The sequence below is a fragment of the Anabrus simplex genome, chromosome 1 (genome assembly GCF_040414725.1).
Source record: "Anabrus simplex isolate iqAnaSimp1 chromosome 1, ASM4041472v1, whole genome shotgun sequence".
NCBI lineage: Eukaryota > Metazoa > Arthropoda > Insecta > Orthoptera > Tettigoniidae > Anabrus > Anabrus simplex.
The window spans coordinates 1,046,362,509-1,046,386,603 of NC_090265.1; the positions used below are offsets into that span (position 1 = coordinate 1,046,362,509).

The 24,095-nt window shown below is 37.0% G+C and overlaps 1 protein-coding gene across 7 annotated transcripts in view; it reads right to left on the minus strand.

Moving 5' to 3' along the window:
- LOC136857937 (zinc finger protein ZFP2) overlaps positions 1 to 24,095 on the minus strand; it is a 585,780-nt gene that overhangs the window by 524,494 nt on the left and 37,191 nt on the right. For all 7 annotated transcript variants that reach the window (XM_067137039.2, XM_067137041.2, XM_067137040.2 and 4 more), the window contains exon 2: positions 6,393 to 6,572. In XM_067137039.2, coding sequence (XP_066993140.2) covers positions 6,393 to 6,572 — 180 coding nt within the window. The remainder of the gene's footprint in view (positions 1 to 6,392; positions 6,573 to 24,095) is intronic.

Below are 24,095 nucleotides of genomic sequence, written 5' to 3' on the forward strand. Positions count from 1 at the left end.
AATAGTAATCTGGCATTGTTTGAACCACTGAATTGAACTTGCAGTTAGAGATGCAATCAACACTCAATCTGCAATAAACCACATGGAATTTTTCACTGGTAAAATGTATTCACTTTACCACCTGTCGGCTAAAAACTGCAGAGAATTTGAAAATATAGCTGCAGATCCCAATATGCAGATTAAGAAAATTGGGAAAATATATGGAGTGCATTAGGTTGCTACCAACTTCGGGACTGTCAAGTCTATTTGCAAAATTACGAAGTTTTGAATGAGTATTTCTTTCAGGCATCCAATGATAGCAGCGGATCAGCAACTGAGCCAACCCAATACAAGGGACTACTAAAAAGATTACAGTCATCTGAATTTTTGAGAGATCTAGCTTGTGTGTATGACGTACTAGAAGAGCTGTCATGTTTGTCCTCAAGCCTTCAGGAACGAAGCTGTAACATGGCAAAAGCAGGTAAGTTAACCCAATTTGCAATTGCAGAAATGTAAAGACAGTCGAAAAAAAGGGATAACTGTTAGGAAGCTATGAAGTTGGGTTCTTTCAAAGGAGTTAACATAACTTAAAAAATACTGACCCAGTTAAATAGAGCTCAGTTCATTTCCGTATAGTTGATAGTCTGAAGTCAGGGTGTTTTTCATTTCAAGCATCAAATGTAAAAAGTGTCTCAAGCCCCGGGCCATCAAATATTTACACAACCTTCATACAGGACATAAACATCTTCGACGCAAGTACATGGCCTTTCAATGTTTCTCAATTGTATGGAAAAGAATCCATCGCAAACCAAACCAAACATATAGAAAGGAACATAACCCGGGCCAAGAACTTGCTGTATACATGTAAAAGAGCCGTTGGGAAGACACGGAGCCTAAAACCATCAATGGTAATGTTGATATACACAATGATCATTAGACCTTTGATGGCCTATGCTGCAATCATCTGGTGGCAGAAAGTAAGTCAAAGAAAAGTCGGCAGATGATTGGATAGCCTACAGATAATGGCATGCATAGCCATAACTGGGGCTACGAGAACTACGCCGACAGAAGCCTTGAATACTTTACTAGACCTCCCATCACTATGCAATTTCCTAAAAGGACAGGTTAGAATGAGTTCATATAGACTGGCACAATCACAGTGCTGGAATGGACGAAGACCCAACCTAGGACACTGTAAAATTAACAGAGTAATAACAGAGGAAGTTCTACACATGCCTTCTGATCATATGATACCAAAGTACAACTTTGAAAAACCGTCCGAGACCCAGATAATAAAAAAAGAAGACTGGGATATCAACAAATGGAATAGTGAAAAAGAAGATATAATGTGGTGGACTGATGGCTCAAAGACTGTGGATGGCACAGGAGGAGAGATCAACGGGGGAAGACCTGAGAGATCAATCCAGATGAACCTGGGCAGACACACTACAGTCTTTCAAGCTGCAATGATAACTATCACAATGTCTTAAAGAAAATCTGAAAATGAACTATGACGACAAGGATGATGCTTGTTGTTTAAAGGGACCTAACATCGAAGTCATCGGTCCCTAATGGTACGAAATGAAGTGGCAAATTAAAAGCCCAAAAAACATCCACTGACCATACAATTCAAACCGTGAGGACGAAGAATGAATGGATGCATATGAATTAAAAACAATCAGTGGAAGCGACTCACAGTGCCACACATGTACAGAAGCAGGCGTAGAACAATAGTATTACTGACCAAGGGACTGCTTCTATAGCACAATACTGAATCGATATTTGTAGTTGAAAGGGGTAAAAAATCCAAGTCAGCGGCCCCTCACAATGGTACTCATCGCTAGAAAAGTAGAACCATGGTATTTGACATGTTGCGGTACTAATCAAGAGTAGCGTAGACTCGCGGTATTCCACACATTATGATACTACTCACAGGTAATGAAATTCGCGTATGTATTACAAACCTTTGGTGTTTCGCACACTGCGATGCCATTTACAGGCAACACAAACCTATGCTGTTTATCACCTAAGTGTACTAACCACAGGGACTCGTACTATCCTGTGGTGTTCCTCATATAGTGAGTACTAATCATAGGCAAGCCAGAACCATGGGTTCCATCATCCCTTGGTGTCACTCATAGAGTGCTACTAATCACAGGTACTGTAAAAGCCGTCATGCTCTCGGTTGCTACTAATCACAAGTAGTTTCATGGTTCTAATTTGATCATCCCTTGGTCACCCCTTATTGTCGCCTCTTACGACAGGCAGGAAATACCCCGGTGAATTCTTCGCCTGGAAAATGAACTATAGGAATAAGAACATTTTCATTTTTACGAGCCAAGTGGCCATTAAGGCACTAGAGGCAGTCCGGATAATATCCAGAATTGTCTGATATTGCCACTCTTCTGATGAAGCTCTCCAAGTAAAACATTGTCAAAATAATAATGGGTACCAGGGCATGCAGGTATGGAAGGAAATGAAAAGGCAGATAAACTGGCTAGGAAAGGGGCAGAAACACATTTTGTAGGCCCAGAACCTGTATGCAGGATTTCCTAAGGACGAGCCCGACACGACATAGGAAAATGGGTACAAAGGAAACAAATGGAAAATTGGAAAAAGTACTTCAGGATGCAGGCTTGCAAAGGAACTGATAAAAGGACCAAACAAGCATACTAAAGAACTGTTGAATCTCAGCAGAGAAAATATAAGATGGGTAGTACGATTCTTGACAGGACACTGCCATCTGAAAAACACCTACATAGAATTGGAATTATAAGAGACAGCATATGTAGGAAATGCAATGAAGCAGAGGAATCAGCTGAACATATACTTTTTGAATGTGAGGCGCTGGGTAGAATCAGACTCTCCACTCTAGAACTACCAGGTGAAGAGAGAGAAAAAAAATCAGAGAAGACCCAATAAGAAAAACCTGCAGCTTTGTGAAGGTAGTAAGTATATCTAGGTGGGAATGAAGGAAAAACATGGTAGCAAAAGATCTTAGAGGTCGACGCTAATTAGAAACTAATATTAGAAGCCCCGTGAAGAAGAGAAGAGGAAGAAGAGGAAACCAAACCAAATCCCATGGAGCAACAGCCCCACTTAATAAATGAACGTACCATTTCCACTTTTATTGTAACGTCTAAATTAAAAAGCTCATTGTTTTAGAAGCTTTTCTAGTGGTCAGTCGAGATTTTCTTCTGATGACGCAGAGCACTGTTCTCTGCGAAACGCAAAGAATTTCACCTTATTTTCTTGATATGGCATAAGCCCAAAAGATTATATCATGTCCAAAAGTACAGGCCGTGAAAGCATCAATGGCTACATGAATTACATCAATTACAGCAAGTCATCAGTCAATCTCTCTTCAAACTAATGTCTGTGTTCATCAGGGACCTTATTCTTGAAATTGGCATGAGTGAACGCGCCAGTTTCTGAACAGAAGCGCATGGGTTAGTGTTCTGAAATTCAGGAATAAGAACCTAAGTCCAGTAGCAAGTGGAAGTGTTGTTCGAATACATATGCTGGTCAACTAGTGCACATAGAAAGAAGCACCATTGACATATTCCTTCCTATGCAGAATTTTTCTGTGATAATTTCGCTTATCTGTAATTATTTTTCCTTAATAGCGAGGCAAAATCCATAATAATTATGGGAAATCCACAATAAATAGCACCTCTACATTATGTAAATCACATTGTACGTTTTAAAAATAAAATTAAAAAGTTAAGGGTATTTTAATGATATATCCATATCATATTGTACCATGACGCTATCCCTAAAGTAGAAATATTAGTCAGATCGGATTAAATACAATGGCCAGCGGTGGGATCAAACAGAGTAAATAAGCATGCAAGGGCATAGAAATCCAGATTAGCAGGATAGCACAATACATAGAATCATTGGTGATTGTTAAGACGAGACAACAGTAAAAAAAAAAAAAAGAACTACTACCTTTTTCGGCAATCCAAGTGTTTACACATAACTCAGCCCAGATAATACAAACATCTTACAATACTGCAGAAAGAAGAGGAAATACAGATCTGAAAACGTATTGAGAAGCGGAGTTAGTCAAACTACCGATATCCAGTAGCAAAGAAGAAGTAAGAACACGCTTTCCGACGAAAAATACAACTGGGAGAAGAGTAGAGCAGAGCATTTTAAGCCTACGCAATCGCCGCACAGAGAAGCGAAAGAGCAAAATTATAGATCAACTATAAAATAGCCCGTAGAAAGGAAATAAACCTACACCGATGTTGGTCAATTACGAGATATAAAAGAAATTAGAGGCCAGATTGATTTTTAAAGGGCTAAGATTTATTATCAATTGAAAGATTGCCATTGAGAAGATTTCTTTAAGATATATTGTCTGATCCAAATCATCTATTGTATTTTCATGAACGAGCCAAGAGTCACGGAGAAGTTCTAACTGCACGGGGGGAACTGATTACTCGGAGCCGCCCGACTTAACCTAGAATGAGCTGAGGGCCCAGATGACAACAGCCGAGCCGCTGCCAGGTCGCGAGATTCGCTGGCAGTAATGATGCAGTCTAGTCCATCCCAACACTGCTGTGGAATTGAGATAAGTTTCGTGTTATTTTAAGATATTTATCTAGTTTAGTAGAGTTAGTGTGTTTCTTTTGTAAATGTGAAATAATCTATGTGCCTGTTGTGATCAACAAAATCAACTCCTTTGACATGCCTAGCTCTCGCGATTAAAATATGTGGTAGTCCTTGTATAATGAAGTAAGAAGTGACCGTAGTATAAATAAAAGATTTGATACCGAAGGAGAGCATTACGAGAAAGTGTGTAGATCCCAAGTCATAGCCTACGTTAATATTGATGTCAGTAGAGAGCATCATAGAAGTTATGTGTTGTATTAAATAAGGCTGTTTATGTAAGAGTGACATCAGACAGGGTAAAGGTTATAAGCTATTGAGAAGAGATGGATCCCTGGGATCCCATCTCATTCCAACATACTCAAGCTGAAATATGAATTAATATATTGGAGTTTAGTCACCTGGTAACCTCAATACTGTAAATAAACAATGTTATACTAGGTTATGATAATGGTTAATCACCTTGTACGGAGCTGCAATCTTCATGATGAACCAAATCAGGGTCGAGAGCTATGAAATGAAGGCTAGTGGCATACAAGAAAGAATATGAGATGTTGTAATATATCTTAGGTTATTGAAACTTTTAATGCATCTTAACAGCACACAGGCAGTAAATGAGTTAGATATGACACATTTGAGTTTGTTAATGTTATGCATATAATGAAAATATGAAATGTAGATATAATATTGAAATTAAATATAGCAGATTTTTAGCAGCGTAATTTGGGCTGCATGTTACAAGAAACTTATCCCATTTTCCAAAGCTTAAATAATAAAGTCCATGATGAGATTCCGATTCAGATCAGATTGACAGTTAAGAATGAATGTTAGTTAAAACCCAGCTTAAGAAGATTATATACTTAAAGTTTAGATCATTTATAAGGCACTTATGTTGGAACACGTATAACTCAAAGTCACTGTAAATATCATAGGAAATATTTCTATTTTCAAGGAAGAGATGTGTTTAAAAGGGTAGGTTATGCTGAGACATTACTTATGAGATGTAAGAAAAGTAAAGAATTTTATTTGAATAACCATACGCTGAAGATGATAGTAAGAAGGCTTTCCGTTGTTGTATTAATACAGGATCAGCAGTACGTACTTGTAGGATATGCATTTGGAAATATCATCATTATTTTTCTCTTCTGCTTTTAATGTTTACTCATTTCTATAGATATATATTTGTGAATAAATAATATTAGTTTAAGAAAATATCACTTGATTATTTATAAGTATCATAGTACAATAAGGTATTGTAGCCAAGATTTTCAATGACTGAATGCCATCACGGATGAGTCTGATGGAGATATCCATCGAGGAGGTAAAAAGAAAGGTAATGAACAAAGCGCTAGGTTAAAAATGAGTGTAACCGTGTCAACGCATCGAAAAAATTATACTACATCGCTACTGCAAGAACCCCTGAAAAGCTGGTTGAGAAATTCTTATACATAGACCTACCTGGACGCAGAAAGTGCGTAATATCAGTTTCCCTCATCATTTGGTTTGGGTCCCGTTTTAGACAGAAAGCTTAATTTCAATGTGACAATTGATTTCCCTGTGTATTTTCTGCATTTTTATTTCCCTGTGCTTTTGCGGTTTTCCCTGTTTTTCCAGAAAATCGGTACTCTGACAAAAGGTTACTATGCTGACCATTCAACCAAGAAGTAAGACAACATTAAATGAGGATTTATTTTTAAATTTAAATAATACTTCAAAAAGACAAATCAGAAGAAAAGCTAACACATCAATCACCAAATTAAGATATTTAAATACAATGATAAATCTAGAACACACACCTGCTCTGTTTCAATAGTGGCATTATTACTAGATATCCGATCATCAGTCTTAAGTTCACTCAGCCATTGGAGTAACTGCTTCTCAGCGTTCGCGGTAATATTCCAGAATTGGTAAACGCTTTCCACCTTAAGTAAACATGAGTCACATATCTTCTTCGGAAGTTCATCATCCTTCTCGACCTGAAAATGACACCACCATGAAAACATTAACAATTACAACACAATCACAAAGCACACATGAGCCATTCACACATAAAAATATGTTAAAAGTTCACTATTCTGTCAGTGAAGAACAAAAACCATCACACTAGGACAACGGTGGGCCATCTTGCATATTCACCACCAAAGTTGATGAATAGCATCTCTGACCAAAGCCTAATTACACAAAAACATTAATATAGAACCAATCGTACTTTCTTTTCACGTCCTGGAATAATATTTTTATTCAGAAGTTTCACATAGAAGTTTCGTATGAAGCATGTGTACTGTAGATGATTTGCTTTATCAGCATAATAGCTTACACAGTGGTCTTACAAATATATTATTTAAGTGAGTTTCCTTTAGATCAAAGGCAGGCACAAATTGGCTCAATGAGCAGCGCTACAGCCCAGGCAGGTAAAGGAGCAGAGTATGCATTCTGAAGGAAGGTACAGCCTAGCAGCTGCTTGCATGGCTCGCAGTTACAACTATGGAAGGGAAAGGTATTAAAACAGATTTAAAACTTTTAACAGTTTTTTATTGTGCCTTATGCCCTGCTCTACTCAGCACATTAGATTATGGCGAGGAAACAAAATGAGATATTTTGTGTAAACAACCATTCCTAATTAAATACATTTAATTCTATTCATTTCATTAGGCTATGCGTAGGAAACAAAATTAATTTTGATATGTGACAACTAAACAATTCTTGGACTACTACCTGTATTCGTGGAAATAAAGAATGCCTACATAAAAGCTAGTTTAAGAACACAGCATAAATAATGAACAACAAATGAACTGTACAATATTATTGCATAAACATAATATACTCAGCCAGTCTTTACAGCACAAGCTATTAGACGTCAGGTACTTTCGACCCTTTCCACACTCATGCTGTTAGCTCAAGGAGTGGGCTCTCTAACTGCCCACCTAAGCTTTAAATATACAGTGAAACCTCTCTGAATGGTACTCCACACAAGTGGACACACTTCCTCAACAGATGATTTCCTAGATCAGAGATAAAATCCTATATTGTTTATTTGTAATTAGCCCTCTAATGCAGAATTCCTCTATTATGGACACACAAAAACCACAGGAAATACCACTTGAAACTTTCCTAATACACATTTGTTTTGTTTTTTTTAATCTGTGTATGCACTGGTTTTGTATTCACTTAATTTATACACAAACAGCAGTCCACGAAGTGCCATTAACTTACAGTGTAGATTGTGTTTCTTGGAAGGTAGCAGTGAACTATACTCTCGTCCCCTGCAGTATTCAAAATACTGACAATAACAATACCTACCACCTTTCTCTTAACCTGAAATGGTCAGAAATGTTGGAATTCACACTTTCACCCCCTTCTTTTTAAAGTGAGTAGGCTTTTGAGATGATGTTTTATTGTAAAGTACATTTGAACACATGTCTGATAAGGCTCTGAAGAAGTGTTCCACTCTAAAAGAAAGGTCGGACACAAGAGATTATCATAAATAATGTAAGAAGTATAGTATGCATAAACTGTCTGAAGTGTTAAGGTTAGAGAGAAGAGGCAGGGGAAATTGAGGCAGTGAGTGAGAGAGTGAGCTATGCTGTGATTTTGTCAAATTTGAGTTATTGGTACCCTCGTATATGACATGCATTCATCTTTCAGTGTACATAATATCAAGATATCCCTAGGCTCATCTTCTGTTTTTAAACAATTTATAGAAGCATTCACGATGTGCACTGCCTATTCTCAAAATTATAGTTGTGTACAACATGGCAGATGGTGAAACAGACGTGAGTAGTTGTGAATAAAGGAAAAGTTAGAAATGATAGGTGGAAAAGAAACAGGGCTGAAATGTGTAGAAACTTAGGATTAGATTATATTATTATTACTGATTATAAAGCACAACATGCATAAATATTTGAGCATGTAAGGCCGATATTAGCCGAGGGCACCTAGTGGCGCAACAAGTTGCTCCGGCAAGTCGCGAACCATTGGATCAAATGGGTCTCATTAGCCACGGGAGAATAGTGGTACAACCGAGCAATTAGTCGCCAGTCGTCATTTGAGCCGGCAAGTGCTTTGGCGACTCGAAGTTGCTCAAATGCATGATAGGGCATTGCAATAAATGCAACCTATTAGCTGTGGGCGTCTAGTGGCACAACTAGTTGCTCGATGTAACTGCACGCACATACAGAACATCACTCAAGCTTGTGCTCTGCACCCACATATTTCATTAGTTGTTGGTGCCATGCTGTGGTAGAGTGAATATTTTACTCGTTCACGTGCATTACCACACTGTGATAGTTTCTTTAATGCATATGGAAACATCAAATAAACTAGAACAACAAATGAAGGAGATGACAAAACTGTTTGAAAGTTGTATACTGACCAAGCAAGCGGCTGAGCGGTTTGGGTCACGTATCTATCCACTTGCATTCAAGAGGTAGTAGGTTCAAACCCCACTGTCGGCAGCCATGAAGATGGTTTTCCGTGATTTCCAATTTTCGCACCATGCAAATGCTGGGGCTGTACCTTAAATAAAGACAAGGTTGCTTCCTTCCCACTGTAACATGCTCTCTACTGTCCGGCTCCATGTCTAAATGGTTAGCATGCTGGCCTTTAGTCACAGGGGTCCTGGGTTCGATTCCTGGCAGGGCCGGGAATTTTAACCATAATTGGTTCATTTCGCTGGTACGGGGACTGCGTGTCTGTGTCATCTTCATCATCATTTCATCCTCATCACGATGCGCAGGTCGCTTACGGGTGTCAAATCAAAAAAGACCTGCATCTGACAAGACGAACTTGTCCTCTGACACTCCCGGCACTAAAAGCCATACGCCATTTCATTTTTGTGCTCTCTACTAAATGCAACTTTCTCAAATTCCTACCTTCTGCCGCCGCTATTCCCTTCGACCGCTGTGATGCGGCCTTCACTACCTACTGCCATGCTTGCCTGCTGCTACGTACTCCTATGAACATGTCACCGAGACGTTATCACTCTGGAAAATGCTGTAGCCTTTACTATGTATTGCCATGCTTGCCTGCTGCTACATACACCTATGGACATGTGATCGTGGCGTCTTCATTTCTGGAAAACGCTGGCTCTCTCTTAACTAAACCTCTAGACTTTTCCATTGTGCTATATAAACCGAGCCTTGCATCTTTACGGGGTAGTGGAGCACCGAAGACCTGTGTGCTGTCTTGTTACTGGCCATTACCATCTTTGGCCTAATTACATCTGTCAGCTTGGTGAGCAAGAACAATTATGTGTTTGGACTTTAGATTTTCCCTTGGCCAGTCTGGCCTCTTTCATACTCTTTCCTTCTGCCAGCTTGTGTCAGTGTTAAAAGTTTTAAAAATGCTAATTTCTTTCCTTTTAAACTTAACTTTCTTTGCAAACGATACTCTGGACAAGAGAACATTTTCACCTATATTGCCTACTTGTGACGTCTACTGCTAGTTCAGCACTTGTATTTTTCAAGAATATTAGCTACCTGGTGAAGAATTTCTTCCCGCTAGTCTCCGTCTTTATTCCCTTTCCCTCGCATTACTCTTGTATCTGTACGCTTCTTTCTTTTTTTTGGGGGGGGGGAGTTCTTTCACAATTGCTGTACACTTTTGTAACTGTATCCGTTTCACCCCTAAATTAATAACACTAGCCAACATGATTTTGCGGTAAAATAGAAAATATGTAATTCTTATGGAAATCGCTGCCCTGATTCCGAAAATGATGCTATTTTTTTCCTATCACATCTAGTTTTGACGCAATTCAGTGTTTTATTATCTGCATGAATTCGTAAGATGTTATGTTAAGAGATGTTCTCGCGCAACATTTTTTAGAGTACAATTATGTGGTTTGATTTGCTATTGTTTGCATTTTATTGTAGGTTTATTGCTGTCTAAATGTTTATTTTATAGCTAGGGGTTTCCTGGTAAATTCATAACAAACTCCCCCAGATACGCAGTAGACCACAAGGTATGTAGGATTGAAGATAGGACAGTTGAGCGTTTGTCTTTCATCTTAGACCACTTCGTGTTGAAAGCCCCAGCCCTTATGCAATGCTTACGATGGACTGATAAAGCAGTTTCCTTGCACACTCCAAAAAATGTCTGAAACATACGAGACCTTACAGTTGGTGCTTGAAAAAATTAAATATCATGAGCATGGGTGGCAAATTTGCGGTGATTTGAAGATCAGTGGATTGTTGCTGGGACAACAAAAAGTCTATACAAAATGACCCTGTTTCCTATGCGAATGGGATAGCAGGGCATGGAATAAACATTGAAATACAGTGAATTGGCAGAAAAGGAAACAACTACAATCAGGATCCAAAAATGTTTTGAATGTAAGTCTTATTGATCGTGAAAAAATTCTACTTCCACCCTTGCACATCAAATTAGGATTGATGAAACAGTATGTCAAGGCATTAGATAAAAGTAGCCTATGCTTCCAATATTTATCCACTAAATTTCCTTCATTATCAAATGAAAAAATCAAAGAAGGCGTATTTGATGTACCACACATTCGTAAACTGATGAAGGATAAAATTTTCACAGACACGAGGACCAAAATTGAGAAAGAGGCATGGAACGCGTTTAAAGACGTAGTGACTAAATTTCTTGGCAACATTAAGGACCCTCAATACAAAGAAATTGTAAGGAAAATGTTGGTAAAGTTTAAGGAACTCTGTTGTAATATGAGCCTTAAGCTTCATTTCTTAGCTTCGCATCTGGATTATTTCCCTCCAAATTTAGGAGCTGTCAGTGAAGAACAAGGTGAAAGGTTTCACCAGGATCTCAAAGATGCAGAACGACGCTATCAGGGACGTTGGGATGTGAATATGATGGCCGATTACTCTTGGTCGATTGCACGAGACGGCCCTTCCAGAGATCATTCAAGAACTTCAAAAACCCGGAAATTCCACGGAAAACGGAAAAAGACGGAGGTGTGAATCTAACCTGCACATGATGTAAGTAACAAAACTATGTATGTTTAACCATGTCATTTTTATTCAAGGTACAGTTATATCAATTTAAAAGGAACTGTACAGCCGAAACTAAATAGGCGTTTTATGCTTCCATTTCACGAATTTCAATATACATTAAAAATATAATACAAACCATCTACTTGCTTACAAAGCAGAATTTATATGTATTTATATGCAAAGTATGATTACGTTTTGCAAGCTGAAATTTACATTAATATATCAACAATTTTTCGTAAGAACAAAATAACATTTTGTAAAATTGCCACTAAACCAGACGTGATACGCCAAAAAAAAAATTTTTTCTCGAATTCTGGGTTAAGAAATTCATAAAACCCACCTATTTTTCTTTTTACCGCACAAAAAAAGTTGTTTTTTTGCAGGCTAGTGTAATCAATTATCGATGTACTTCAATTATCTGACACTGTAAACGTGACATATTTTTTGCTTGCTTTCAGAGCTTTTTCCAATATTTTTATTGTTGGTCTATTCTTATTGGTGTTTCTAATCTTGTAAAAAGATGCATATATATTCTCATATTGATTATTAAAAATATTTATTGTGTTAATATTTTGATTCTCTTACCTTTTTTATTACACTGGGGCCCATTACCTTCTCTCTGCACATTTGTTTACCACCCCACCAATTCACTACATATGCTGCTGTTCTATTACTAGTTTAAAAAGCATAGCATCTACCACTCCTCTTCCTTTCCACTGTTCTTACAAGACCTATCTGTTTCGGTGCGACGTAAAGCAGACTGTTTAAATAAAGAAAGAAAGTTGACAAAATACTGAATAATTCGTTTTTGAGATTCCAGCATTGAAACTTACGCTGACTAAGTACAAAAACTGAATTCTTGGAAGAGCATTTTAAAGAACTTCATTCAAGAATTCAGAAGAAAAACCCCATGGTAATTTTTATACTACTTTTACTACTCAATGTAGAAATATGTAATATTTGTAAAAATTTCATTTAATTTAAATTTATACCATTCTTAGTAGAATCCAGGCAGCAGAAATAAGATTTGTCCGTAGCATGATTGGTAAAACACGGAGGGACAGAGTGAGTAATGAGGAAATCCTCAAGCAGGCTCAAGTTGTAAGACTGCAGGACAGAATAATAGCGCAGCGACTGAGATTGTATGGACATTTGCGACGCATAGGAGATAACAGATTACCAAAACAAATGTATGATCTAAAACTTGAAAACAAAAGACCAAAAGGGCGACCAAGACTCAGGTACAAGGACATGGTGAAGATTGACATTGAACAGCGAGGACATACTTTGAAAAGCACCGAAGAAGAAGAGAAGTTCAGAGACCGCAACTGGTGGAGAAGCCTCGTTCGCCGACCCATCACTTAAGATGGAACAACGTGGGATATGTATGTATGTACCATTGTTTCTTTGTCTTGCTATATTAGTGAATTATAACTCAGATAGACCTGAAATTTTATTTCAAAAAGTATTAAATATTACTGACACACATTTTTTTCAGTTTTTATAAGAGTAAATACTTACTATTAGTTACTATTATTACCAGTTACTAAAATTATTTTCAAAGCAAATATGTTTGCAGAAGTTTTTTTTATACTGACTAACATGTATGTTTTCCAACTAAAAATCTTTTAAATATATTTTATTCGGAAGAATTAGTTGGCCTGCAACAACTATGAAACTGTCAATATCTAATGTATGCATGTATGTATGTATGTACGTATGTCAACCCCATGTCCCTTTTCTCTATGGGTCGGGTATGAAGCGAGATAAATCTTTGCAGCTAGTTTTTACGACCGGATGCCCTTCCTGACCTCAACCTCATCAGACGAGTTAATGAGTCAGTTACTAATGTAACTAAAACAATTTTATCATGGATTCAAATAATAAGACCTTAAAATTGATGGATAACTGTAAAAGATTTATTATGAGAAACAAAGTAACGACTATGGCATGACTTACCCCAGTGTGGGGACCAATTTTTCTTCTGCCAGGAAACACTTGTTTAGTCCTGTGTCATTCCCCGTTATATCTCATTTTATTTACCCAAGCCATTAGTAAAATTACTATTTTGACATGCGACGACAGTTGAAATATTTACTGTAGCCCACATTTAGATTGTTGACCAATGTATAATATAATCCTCTACTCAGTCGAGAAACAGACATAGGATGTTTTTTGCATTTTCCTAACCCTTCAGCTTTTCATTTTTAATAGAAGAGCAAGGAGAAGTTCATGATAGAACACCATTCTCTTTCCAGTACCCATTCCCCGATGTGAATTGAGCAATTATTTACAGGCTGCACCACCGATCGCCCCGTACTTAAATCCTCTGGCAACTAGTGGTGCAGCTAGTCGCGCCACATGTCGCGTTCGGCTAATAGCGTCCTAGGTGCACAAACGAAATGTTTTCACCAGTCTATGGCAAATGTATTGAGTGGCTGTGTTATGTTTACACAGTTCAATAGATGATAACATGAACAGGACATACTACAGAGTCAGCAGTGAGCCAGTCTGCTTGATTCAACTGAGTTGGTGTTTTGAGTTCTCTGGTCACAAACTGAAAGCTACTTTGTTAGTTTCAATAGTACGTAACTTTCTTAGGCTGCATAACTATGTTCCTTCCTTTCTGTATGTCACATCTCCCCCACTAGACGGCAGTAATTTTCAATCTCATGGATAGTACTGTTTTATTCCTTTCTCATTGCTGTTTTAGTCATTCTCTGGGGATTCAGTCTACAGTTTTGAAACAAGGAAAAATGGAATTTATGAGGTAGCATTTTTAAGCTATTGTCTGATTTTCTCACAATCTAAGCCATTTCCATGTTGCAGTCCGTACATAATTGCTTGTTGGCTTCCTATTTTAAGCTTCATGGTGCTGTAAGTAAAGTTAGAATTTGATTTTAATCTAAGCCATTTCCATGTTGCTGTCTGTACATAATTGCTTGTTGGCTGGATATTTTATGCTTCATGGTATTGTAAGTAAAGTTGGAATTTGATTTTAATGATTTTTTAAATATCTTGAATGATCCTTGGCCTTTGGGCAGTTCTTTTTATGATCGAGCTGATTATTTTTATTAACATATGGTTTTATATTTGCATTAAGCTAGATATGTGATCATTTCTATATTTAAACTGTTCTTGGCTTATGCAATTATGTTTTTGATCTAGCTCAGAATTTTCGGCCATAGTGTGCGACCTGTTATCTATGTGAATGGTGGATGTGAACCCACGTGAAAGTCGACACTTGTTTTTTATCTTATTTTGTTCTCTAAGTCTGGGATTTTTATAATGTGCGGTTTATGGCTCTGGTGACATGAATCTTGTTATGTGGCTAGAGTGAGTCCTTACTTCTCAAAGCTATTAGCAAGATATTATTTTGAAGATGAGTTGTGTACATGATGATTTTATGGTGCTATGTTTAGTGATAGCAATGTCTTTGGGTAAGACATTGGTTATGAATAATGAGTCTTTGCCCACCACAATGACCTACTGTGGTATCTGTGAAAATAATGAATTTTTGCCACTAAATCTATTTATCCATCAATCGCCCCGTACTTAAATCCTCGGCAACTAGTGGTGCAGCTAGTCGCTAGAGCCCTCGGTGCACAAACGAAATGTTTTCACCAGTCTATGGCAAATGTATTGAGTGGTTGTGTTCTGTTTACACGGCTCAATAGATGATACCGTGAACAGCACATACCACAGAGCCAGAAGTGAGCCAGTCTGATTCAACTGAGTTGGTGTTTTTAGTTCTCTGGTCATGAATGTATCCTTTCTTTTATGTTTGGCAGCCCCTGGTTGTGAGTGGATTTTTTTTGAAGGGTGAAGCATATAACTTTTCGTACTCAACTGAGAATTGTTTGCTTTATTTCAGGTCTGTTTCATATTTTCCTTATATTAAGTATATTTTTTAAGTTTTCCTTTGGCTCTGTATTTCATAATTTTCCCAACTGCTTTATGCTGGGCACCATGGAACTTTGTTTATTTAACTTCCTTTGTTATTTACCTGTGACCTCCATTTTAAAATTTGATCTGAGCAGGCCACGTTTTTTCTCTCCGCAACTGGCAGATTTTTTATGTCACGCTTCCTTTTCCATTATTCTAGAAATGTTATTAATTATGTAAAAGTCCACCTTGTCAATATATTTCAAAATCTAATATATATATACACATACTAAACCAACAAAAGTACATGTTTTGAGAAATAAACTTCTTTTCTTCAGCTTATATATTAAAATCATATGCATATAAAAGAACTTATTTAAAACTATTTTATGTCCTAACAAAATACTGGATAAAACAACAATACAATAATAAAATTAAAAGTTCAAACATGAAACATGAATAGCATTCATGTTATGTCCAAAGTCCTGCAAAAATTTTGTATAGGGTACTAAAATTAAAGAGCCTCCGTGGCTTAGGCGGTAGTGCGCAGGCCCCTCAGCGCTGGGTTCTGTGATTCAAATCCCGGTCACTCCATGTGAGATTTGTGCTGGACAAAGCGGAGGCGGGATACGTTTTTCTCCGAGTACTCCAGTTTTCCCTGTCATTCCAGCAATGCTCTCCAATATCATTTCATTTGTCAGTCATTAATCATTGCTCCAGAGGAGTGCGACAGGCTTCCGCAGCCGACGCAATTCCTATCCCAGCCGCTAGATGGGGGCTTCATTCAGTCCATTCCTGACCCTGTCGAATGACTAGAAACAGGCTGTAGATTTTCATTTTCACTAAAATTGAGCTGGTTGACAATTTTTTTTTTTTCTAGTTACTTTACGTCGCACCGACACAGATAGGTCTTATGGCGACGATGGGATCGGAAAGGCCTAGGAGTTGGAAGGAAGCGGCCGTTGCCTTAATTAAGGTACAGCCCCAGCATTTGCCTGGTGTGAAAGTGGGAAACCACGGAAAACCATTTCACTGCTGCCGACAGTAGGATTCGAACCCACTATCTCCCGGATGCAAGCTCACAGCCATGCGCCTCTAACCGCACAGCCAACTCGCCCGGTGGTTGACAATTAAGACAAGACAATTAATGAAGAAATTTTTGACTATTACTTATATCAACAGGCAATCATATAGTCTGGCCAAACTGTTCACAAAACAACATTAATGTGTCTTTCAGGACTAGTAGTAATAATAATAATAATAATAATAATAATAATAATAATAATAATAATAATAATAATAATAATAATAATAATAATAATAAAATCCTGTTCAATTCTAACAGCATAAATACAAGCAATACTTATAGTAAATCGGGAGTGTACAGGTTGACGGGTCAAGAGAGTGAAAAAAAAAAAAAAAAAAAAAAGTATGTGGGACAGTCAGATAGAAATGTAGCAGTATGCTACAAAGAGCATATCAATGCAAGAAAATATGCTACATACTCTGCCATGTGTGAACATATGCATGATAACAATCACCAGTTCACGAATATCGAAAGTGATATTGTTCTGCTATGCCCTATAAAAAAAGGCAAACAAATTAATAATCTCGAGAAATTAGAAATGTATATATTACAGGAACTTGACAAGGAAAGTAGTCTAAACAAACACATGGCAGAGGATTTTCAATTATTTAAACTAGCAATCCAATTTTCTAGAAAGAGAAAGAAAAGGAAAGGGCAACAGGAGGGGGACAATGAAGAAGAGCGCAAGTGGGCAGTAATAGGTCAACTCCACTCCTGTGCTGCAGACTCCTCCCACTCAACCCCTCCAGATGTTCAAACCGCCATCTAGACAGTCTGCCGATTGAGCTTTTAGTGCCCACACACCTATAAGGCCTTATCTTAAGTAAGTCGCTTTTAATTTCAGCGTTGGCTTTTCATTTTGCCAGGTTGCCTTAGAATCATTACATTTTACTTTTTTCATTTTCTTACATACTAGGAGTCCAATTTAACCTGCCGGGCTTGATCTCCTAAAAAGAATAAAATTATTTCTGTTAGATGCGTCAAGATATTGTTTTGGATAAGCAGATCCATACTGTTTTAACTTCGCTAAGTATAACAACTTGAGACCTATGAAGGGTGGTGGGACTGTGAAGGACATAAATGATGCCACACCACAATAACATTAAATAATTGTCAACCACCTCAATTTTAGTACCATATACAAACCTTTTACAGGACTTTGGACATAACTGAACTTGAAATGTTGTTATTGTATTGTTGTAAAAATATTTTGTTAGAACATAAAACAGTTTTAAATAAGGTCTTTTACATGCAGGTGATTTTAATCTATAAGCTGAAGAGAATTTTAATTCTCGAAACGTGTACTTATATATATTTATATATTTGATGGTTTAGTATACATAATAGATTTTGAATTGAATTGCCAAGGCAGACCTTGGCATAATTAACACAGTAATTAAGTCAATACAGACCACTGATGGCCATCATGGTCAAGGTAATAGATACTTGATCTAAAATGTCTGTGGGAGATGAATTGTTGCCAGGGGCGTTACTCCCATTTTCTTGGGGGGCTTAACACAGAATGATGTGAAATTTGTACAGCTGATCCAAATTTCTATACATTTTTTGATCCTCTCTGAATTTATCAACTACACAATAAGCCTCTATTTTTCTTTACAAACCTATCCATTTTATTTAATTAACTCTTGATTTATCATGCTCCCCTTTTGTTTTTACTGAACGTCACGTTTTAAATTACCTTCTTTCACATAGCACTGTACCATTACGCTATAGTTACAGTGAAAATATGAAGGAGATCGGCACAGACAAAAGGGCCGGCGGCGAATTCAAAGTAAATGAATGTAAAATGTCACCGAAACCCAGACTGACATCATAGCAGAAAGCATGGAATCGTGAGAGCCATATAAAAAAAATCTTGACACGGAATCTGGATTGTTTTAAAAAATAAATGAATTCTGAATCATTTTTAGAGTGAGAAAAAAATAACGCGCAAGAAAGCTGAGAGAAAAACATATCACATCAAATCATCGTGGTAAATCAAGAAGACACATTTAAAAGAAGATTGAAGAGGAATTCTATTCCGAATAGCATATAAACGGTGAGAAATACGGGAAGAAACTCCAATATTTCAAAAAGAAATAACAATTAAAAAAACTAACTGAACCGTGACATCGGGAAGAAACAAGAGGGCTATTTGCACCTTCAGGCAATCCGCTATAAGAAGAGAAAGAACTGAACCAACTACTTAATATTTATATAAACAAGAGAAATTAGAATCAATAATCAGAAACTATATATTATATATATATATATATATATATATAATAGCTGGAGAAATAAGTACATTAGAAGCTAAATGAACAACATAAAGATGTATTCTGTCATTCGAATTGTATCTTATGATTTCATGAACGACCTTGACACCATGGAGTCTTTCTAAGACGTGGGAGTGGATTGCCCGAGATTAAATCATTTAGCTCAAGATGACTCATCGTGACCAGAAATGACGTACGGAGGACCAGTTACCGGCCACAAGGATCGCATGTAGCACCTGAGAAGAAGGGGCCAACTCGGAGGGGCGAAGGAAGCGAGAGAAGTTTCTTGTTTTCAAAATTCTATGTATCATTAGGTACAGAATGATTAGTATAGCTCAAATGCAAGTCACATATAACCCATGTGCCAAACATGACCAACAGAACTAACCTATTTCACGTAAACTGACATATTTGTGCTAGTCAATATGTATATTGGTGTAGGAAGTGACATCGTGAATTCTAACCTTAGCTATAGTTTAAAGTAATATACTTCATGGTTGGGTTCCGTATTGAGTTAAGACTTAACTTAAAATGAATACAAGATTTATTGTTCCACGTTCTCAATACTTAAAATCATTTAACTTTAATCAAAACATTACAATATGATAGTGTCAGGTACTAGTTTCGGTTTGTTTTTGGACCATCATCAGCCTAGCCAAAATTACAAGCAAGAGACATAATCTAAAAATAAAATGATATGGATGAACAAGAGGATGAACGGTGATGGAATGGCATACAAGTAAAACCTTATACATAAGTTACAATGAATATAACCAAAAGTATGTTAAAATTAACAGATGAATAAAATCATTGTGATGTCACTTAAAATTTCTTGATGCCAAAGTCTTAGGTTGACGGTTGAACTCGTGTTGCACACTTAAAGTCGAGAGAAATCATAAGTTCCTGGAAAGTTCTGAGAGCGAGTTCCACTATGGCGCAGAGGGAATTGTCCAATATGACCAACTATAGACTTGACGAATTGAGAAAGCTGGACTTGTTCTATGTAGTATGAACAATTGCTGTATTTAAAGGAAGTCTCAATTCAGTCGGAACCCAAAGAACTTGAAGAACAAAATTAGAATTAACTCGAGAAATCTAATAGAGAAAGTACAAAGGGAGGGAGGGGGAATCCTTAACCTACAAGATATACAGAAAACCCACCCAATCGGCCGTCACAATCCGACAAGATTCATTTCATCCTTTTCCCCACAAAAAAGCAACTTATAATAGTCTTATACATAGAGCATTTAACGTACCCATGAACAAAAAAGATTCTCACACTGAACTGAATACTATCCGTTACATCGCTAGATTCATTGGCTATAACAATCAATTCATAGAAAATATCATTAGTAAACACAAATTCCGACCTAAGACCACGCTTAAAAAAGAACCATCTAAACATGACTCTTTCTCCACTTTTACCTATGTCAATGGAATTCACATAATTACCAATGTTCTAAAGAAAAAAAAGGCATGAAAATAGCCTTCAAAACCAGCAACAACAACATACAAATCTTACATAACATTTCACATATTAATAAAATAAATATACCCAAAATCAGGTCTCTACAGAATTAGATGCAACACATGTTCAAATATTTCTTACATAGGGTAGACCAGTAGGAGTTTTAATATTAGATACTCTGAGCCTTTTAACGCAGCTAAATACAACAAATTTTCAGCCATCGGCCAACATATGGTCAATTATAACCATAGTTTCACGAACATTGAAACAGACATGGACATACTCGAAATAGTTAAACATAATTGAGAGCTTTTACATAAATTTGGATCAATATTTTAATGCCAACTACAATCTTAACGAAATTACTGAGAAACCCAACATTTTATTCGTTCGATCTTCTTATTTCCTATTATAAGAAAAACAAATCAGCTGTTCGTAATCCTTTCTTTAAATCAATTAAAGGTCCTCTTCCACCACAAATACCATTAACTTCCCTCTCTCCTAACACGCCCTGAACCATTTCCCCTTCCCTTCCTCCCGTTTCCCTCTACACTTACGTCATCCTTCCCCTCCGCATCACTTTCTCCTCTCTGCTGATCTACGCTGCGTGACGCTCACTCTGTCTGTTGCATTTCTTCCAGCAGCTCGTTCCAAAAAAAGCGCAAGGTGAGTACTTGTTATTTCAACTCCCTCCCCCCTTTGTACTTTCTCTATTAGATTTCTCGAGTTAATTCTAATTTTGTTCTTCAAGTTCTTTGGGTTCCGACTGAATTGAGACTTCCTTTAAATACAGCAATTGTTCACACTACATAGAACAAGTCCAGCTTTCTCAATTCGTCAAGTCTATAGTTGGTCATATTGGACAATTCCCTCTGCGCCATAGTGGAACTTGCTCTCAGAACTTTCCAGAAACTTAAGATTTCACTCGAATTTAAGTGTGCAACACGAGTTCAACCGTCAACCTAAGACTTTGGCATCAAGAAATTTTAAGCAACATCACAATGAATTCATCTGTTAATTTTAACATATTTTGGTTATATTCATTGTAACTTATGTATAAGGTTTTACTAGTGTGTCATTCCATCACCATCCATCCTCTTGTACATCCATATCATTTTATTTTTAGATTATGTCTCTTGCTTGTAATTTTGGCTAGGCTGATGATGGTCCAAAAACGGACCGAAACTAGTACCTGACACTATCATATTGTAATGTTTTGATTAACGTTAAATGATTTTAAGTATTGAGAAGGTGGAACAATAACTCTTGTATTCATTTTAAGTCTTAACTCAATACGGAACCCAACCATGAAGTTTATTAATTTAAACTATAGCTAAGGTTAGAATTTACTTAAACGATGTCACTTCCTACACCAATATACATAATGACTAGCACAAATATTTGTCAGTTTACATGAAATAGGTTAGTTCTGTTGGTCATGTTTGGCACATGGGTTATATGTGACTTGCATTTGAGCTATACTAATCATTCTGTACCTAATGATACATAGAATTTTGAAAACAAGAAACTTCTCTCGCTTCCTTCGCCCTTCGCAGCAAATTAAGGCTTGTGGAAAAAATATGGAATCAATGAAACAAAATCATGATTTTTGAACCCACGGACGTCAGATAAAGGGTATTTTGAAACTAATTAGGAACTGGTTTCTCAACATCAGCTTCCAATTATCTGATGATGAAGTTGTCTCAAAAGAACTTGTGGAAGCTCTGGTTAAGAATGACAGCCACGAAATTAAAGCATGCCATAAAATCTATTTCAGTCATCTATGATACTGTTCCAACATTTGCTGGTGAAACTTTCAATGAAATGGAGGTCGAAGGTTTGAATTACATTATAGGTTAGACAGCTAAAAAACACTAAAAGCACTCATCCACACTTAAGTTTCCAAACAGACACAGGAGAAATACATGACAGTATGTATTATTCGGAGTCCTGGGTTCATAGTCTGTCATACGGTGGTCTTACAGAGCCGACAGCTCAGTGGTCACAAACTGCACAAGATATGGAGAAACATTTCTGGTATCATCATGCCCTTACAGTTTGATGAGGGTTGGGAGTTATACAGAACCTAGTTTCTTTAACATTTGCAAATGATCCAAATTTAAGCAGTGATCTGGTAGCCACAACTGTGAAAATGAGGACATATGATCCTATAAAAAAAATTTAAACAAATGTGAGGAAAAAGTGGAAGCAAACATGTCAATGCTATGGAAGTGAAAGTCAAGAAGGTACAGAAACTTACCAGTTAAGGTAAAATTTACTTTGTCACAATAGAATAGTTTGTTGATTCTTTAATTCAAGACATTCGTCTGGAGCGTGGCTTTGTATGGAAGTGAACATGGACAATAACTAGCTCAGAAAAGAGAACAGAAGTTTTTGAAATGTGGTGTGACAGAAGAATGCTGAAGGTGAGATGGATAGATCGAATCACGAATAAAGAGATACTGAATCGAATTAGTAAGAGGAGATTGATTTGGCACTATAACAAATGAATGGAGAGTTGCTATAGTAGCCCCTGTTTATAAAGGTAAGGGTGATAGACATACAGCTGAAAATTACAGGCCAGTCAGTTTGACATGCATTTGCATGCAAGCTTTGGGAAAGCAATCTTTCTGATTAGGCTATATTAGATATGTTTGCAAAATTAATAACTGGTTCGACAGAACACAGTTCAGGTTTAGGAAAGGTTATTCCACGGAAGCTCAACTTGTAGGATTCCAGCAAGATATAGCAGATATTCTGGATTCAGGTCAAATGGACTGTATCGCGATTGACCTATCTAAGGCATTTGCGAGACTATTGGCAAAAATGAGTGCAATTAGACTTGACAAAAGAACGACTGAAAGGTGGCTATATTTCCAGATAATAGACATCAGAGAATTAAAGTAGGCAAATCTTTATCTGACCCTGTAATAATTAAGAGGGGAATTCCTGAAGGCAGTATTATTGGACCTTTAGGTTTTCTTGTATATATAAATGATATGAGTAACTGCAAAATGACCTCAATAATGTTGTGAGGTGTATAGCAGGCAATGGTATGATAATAAACTGGGTTAAAGGTCAGGTTTTCAGTTTCACAAGTAGCAAGGGTCCTCTTGGTTTTAATTACTGCGTTGATGCGGATGAAGGTATCTTTTTTGCTAGGGGCTTTACATCGCACCGACACAGATAGGTCTTATGGCGACGGAAGGTTTCTTTTGGGGATCATTGTAAGTACCCAGGTGTTAATATAAGGAAATATCTTCATTGGGGTAATCACATAAATATGATTGAAATAAAGGTACAGATCTCTGCACATGGTTATGAAGGTATTTAGAGGTTGTTGTAAGGATGTAAAGGAGAGGGCATTTAAGTCTCTGGTAAGACCCAAACTAGAGTATGGTTCCAGTGTATGGAACCCTCACCAGGATTACGTGATTCAAGGAGTGGAAAAAATCGAAAGAAAAACAGCTCGATTTGTTCTGGATGATTTCCAACAAAAGAGTAGCGTTATATAAATGTTACAAAGTTTCGGCTGGGAAGACTTTGGAGAAAGGAGATGAGCTGCTTGATTAAGTGGTTTATTCTGAGCTGTCAGGGGAGAAATGGCGTGGAATGACATCAGTAGACAAATAAGTTTGAATGGTGTCTTTAAAAGTAGGAAAGATCACAATATGAAGATAAAACCTGGAATTTAAGAGGACAAATTGGGTCATATATTTGTTTTTAGGAAGGGGAATTAGGGATTGGTATAACTTACCAAGGGAGATATTCAATAAATGTCCAATTTCTTTACAATCATTCAAGAAAAAGCTAGG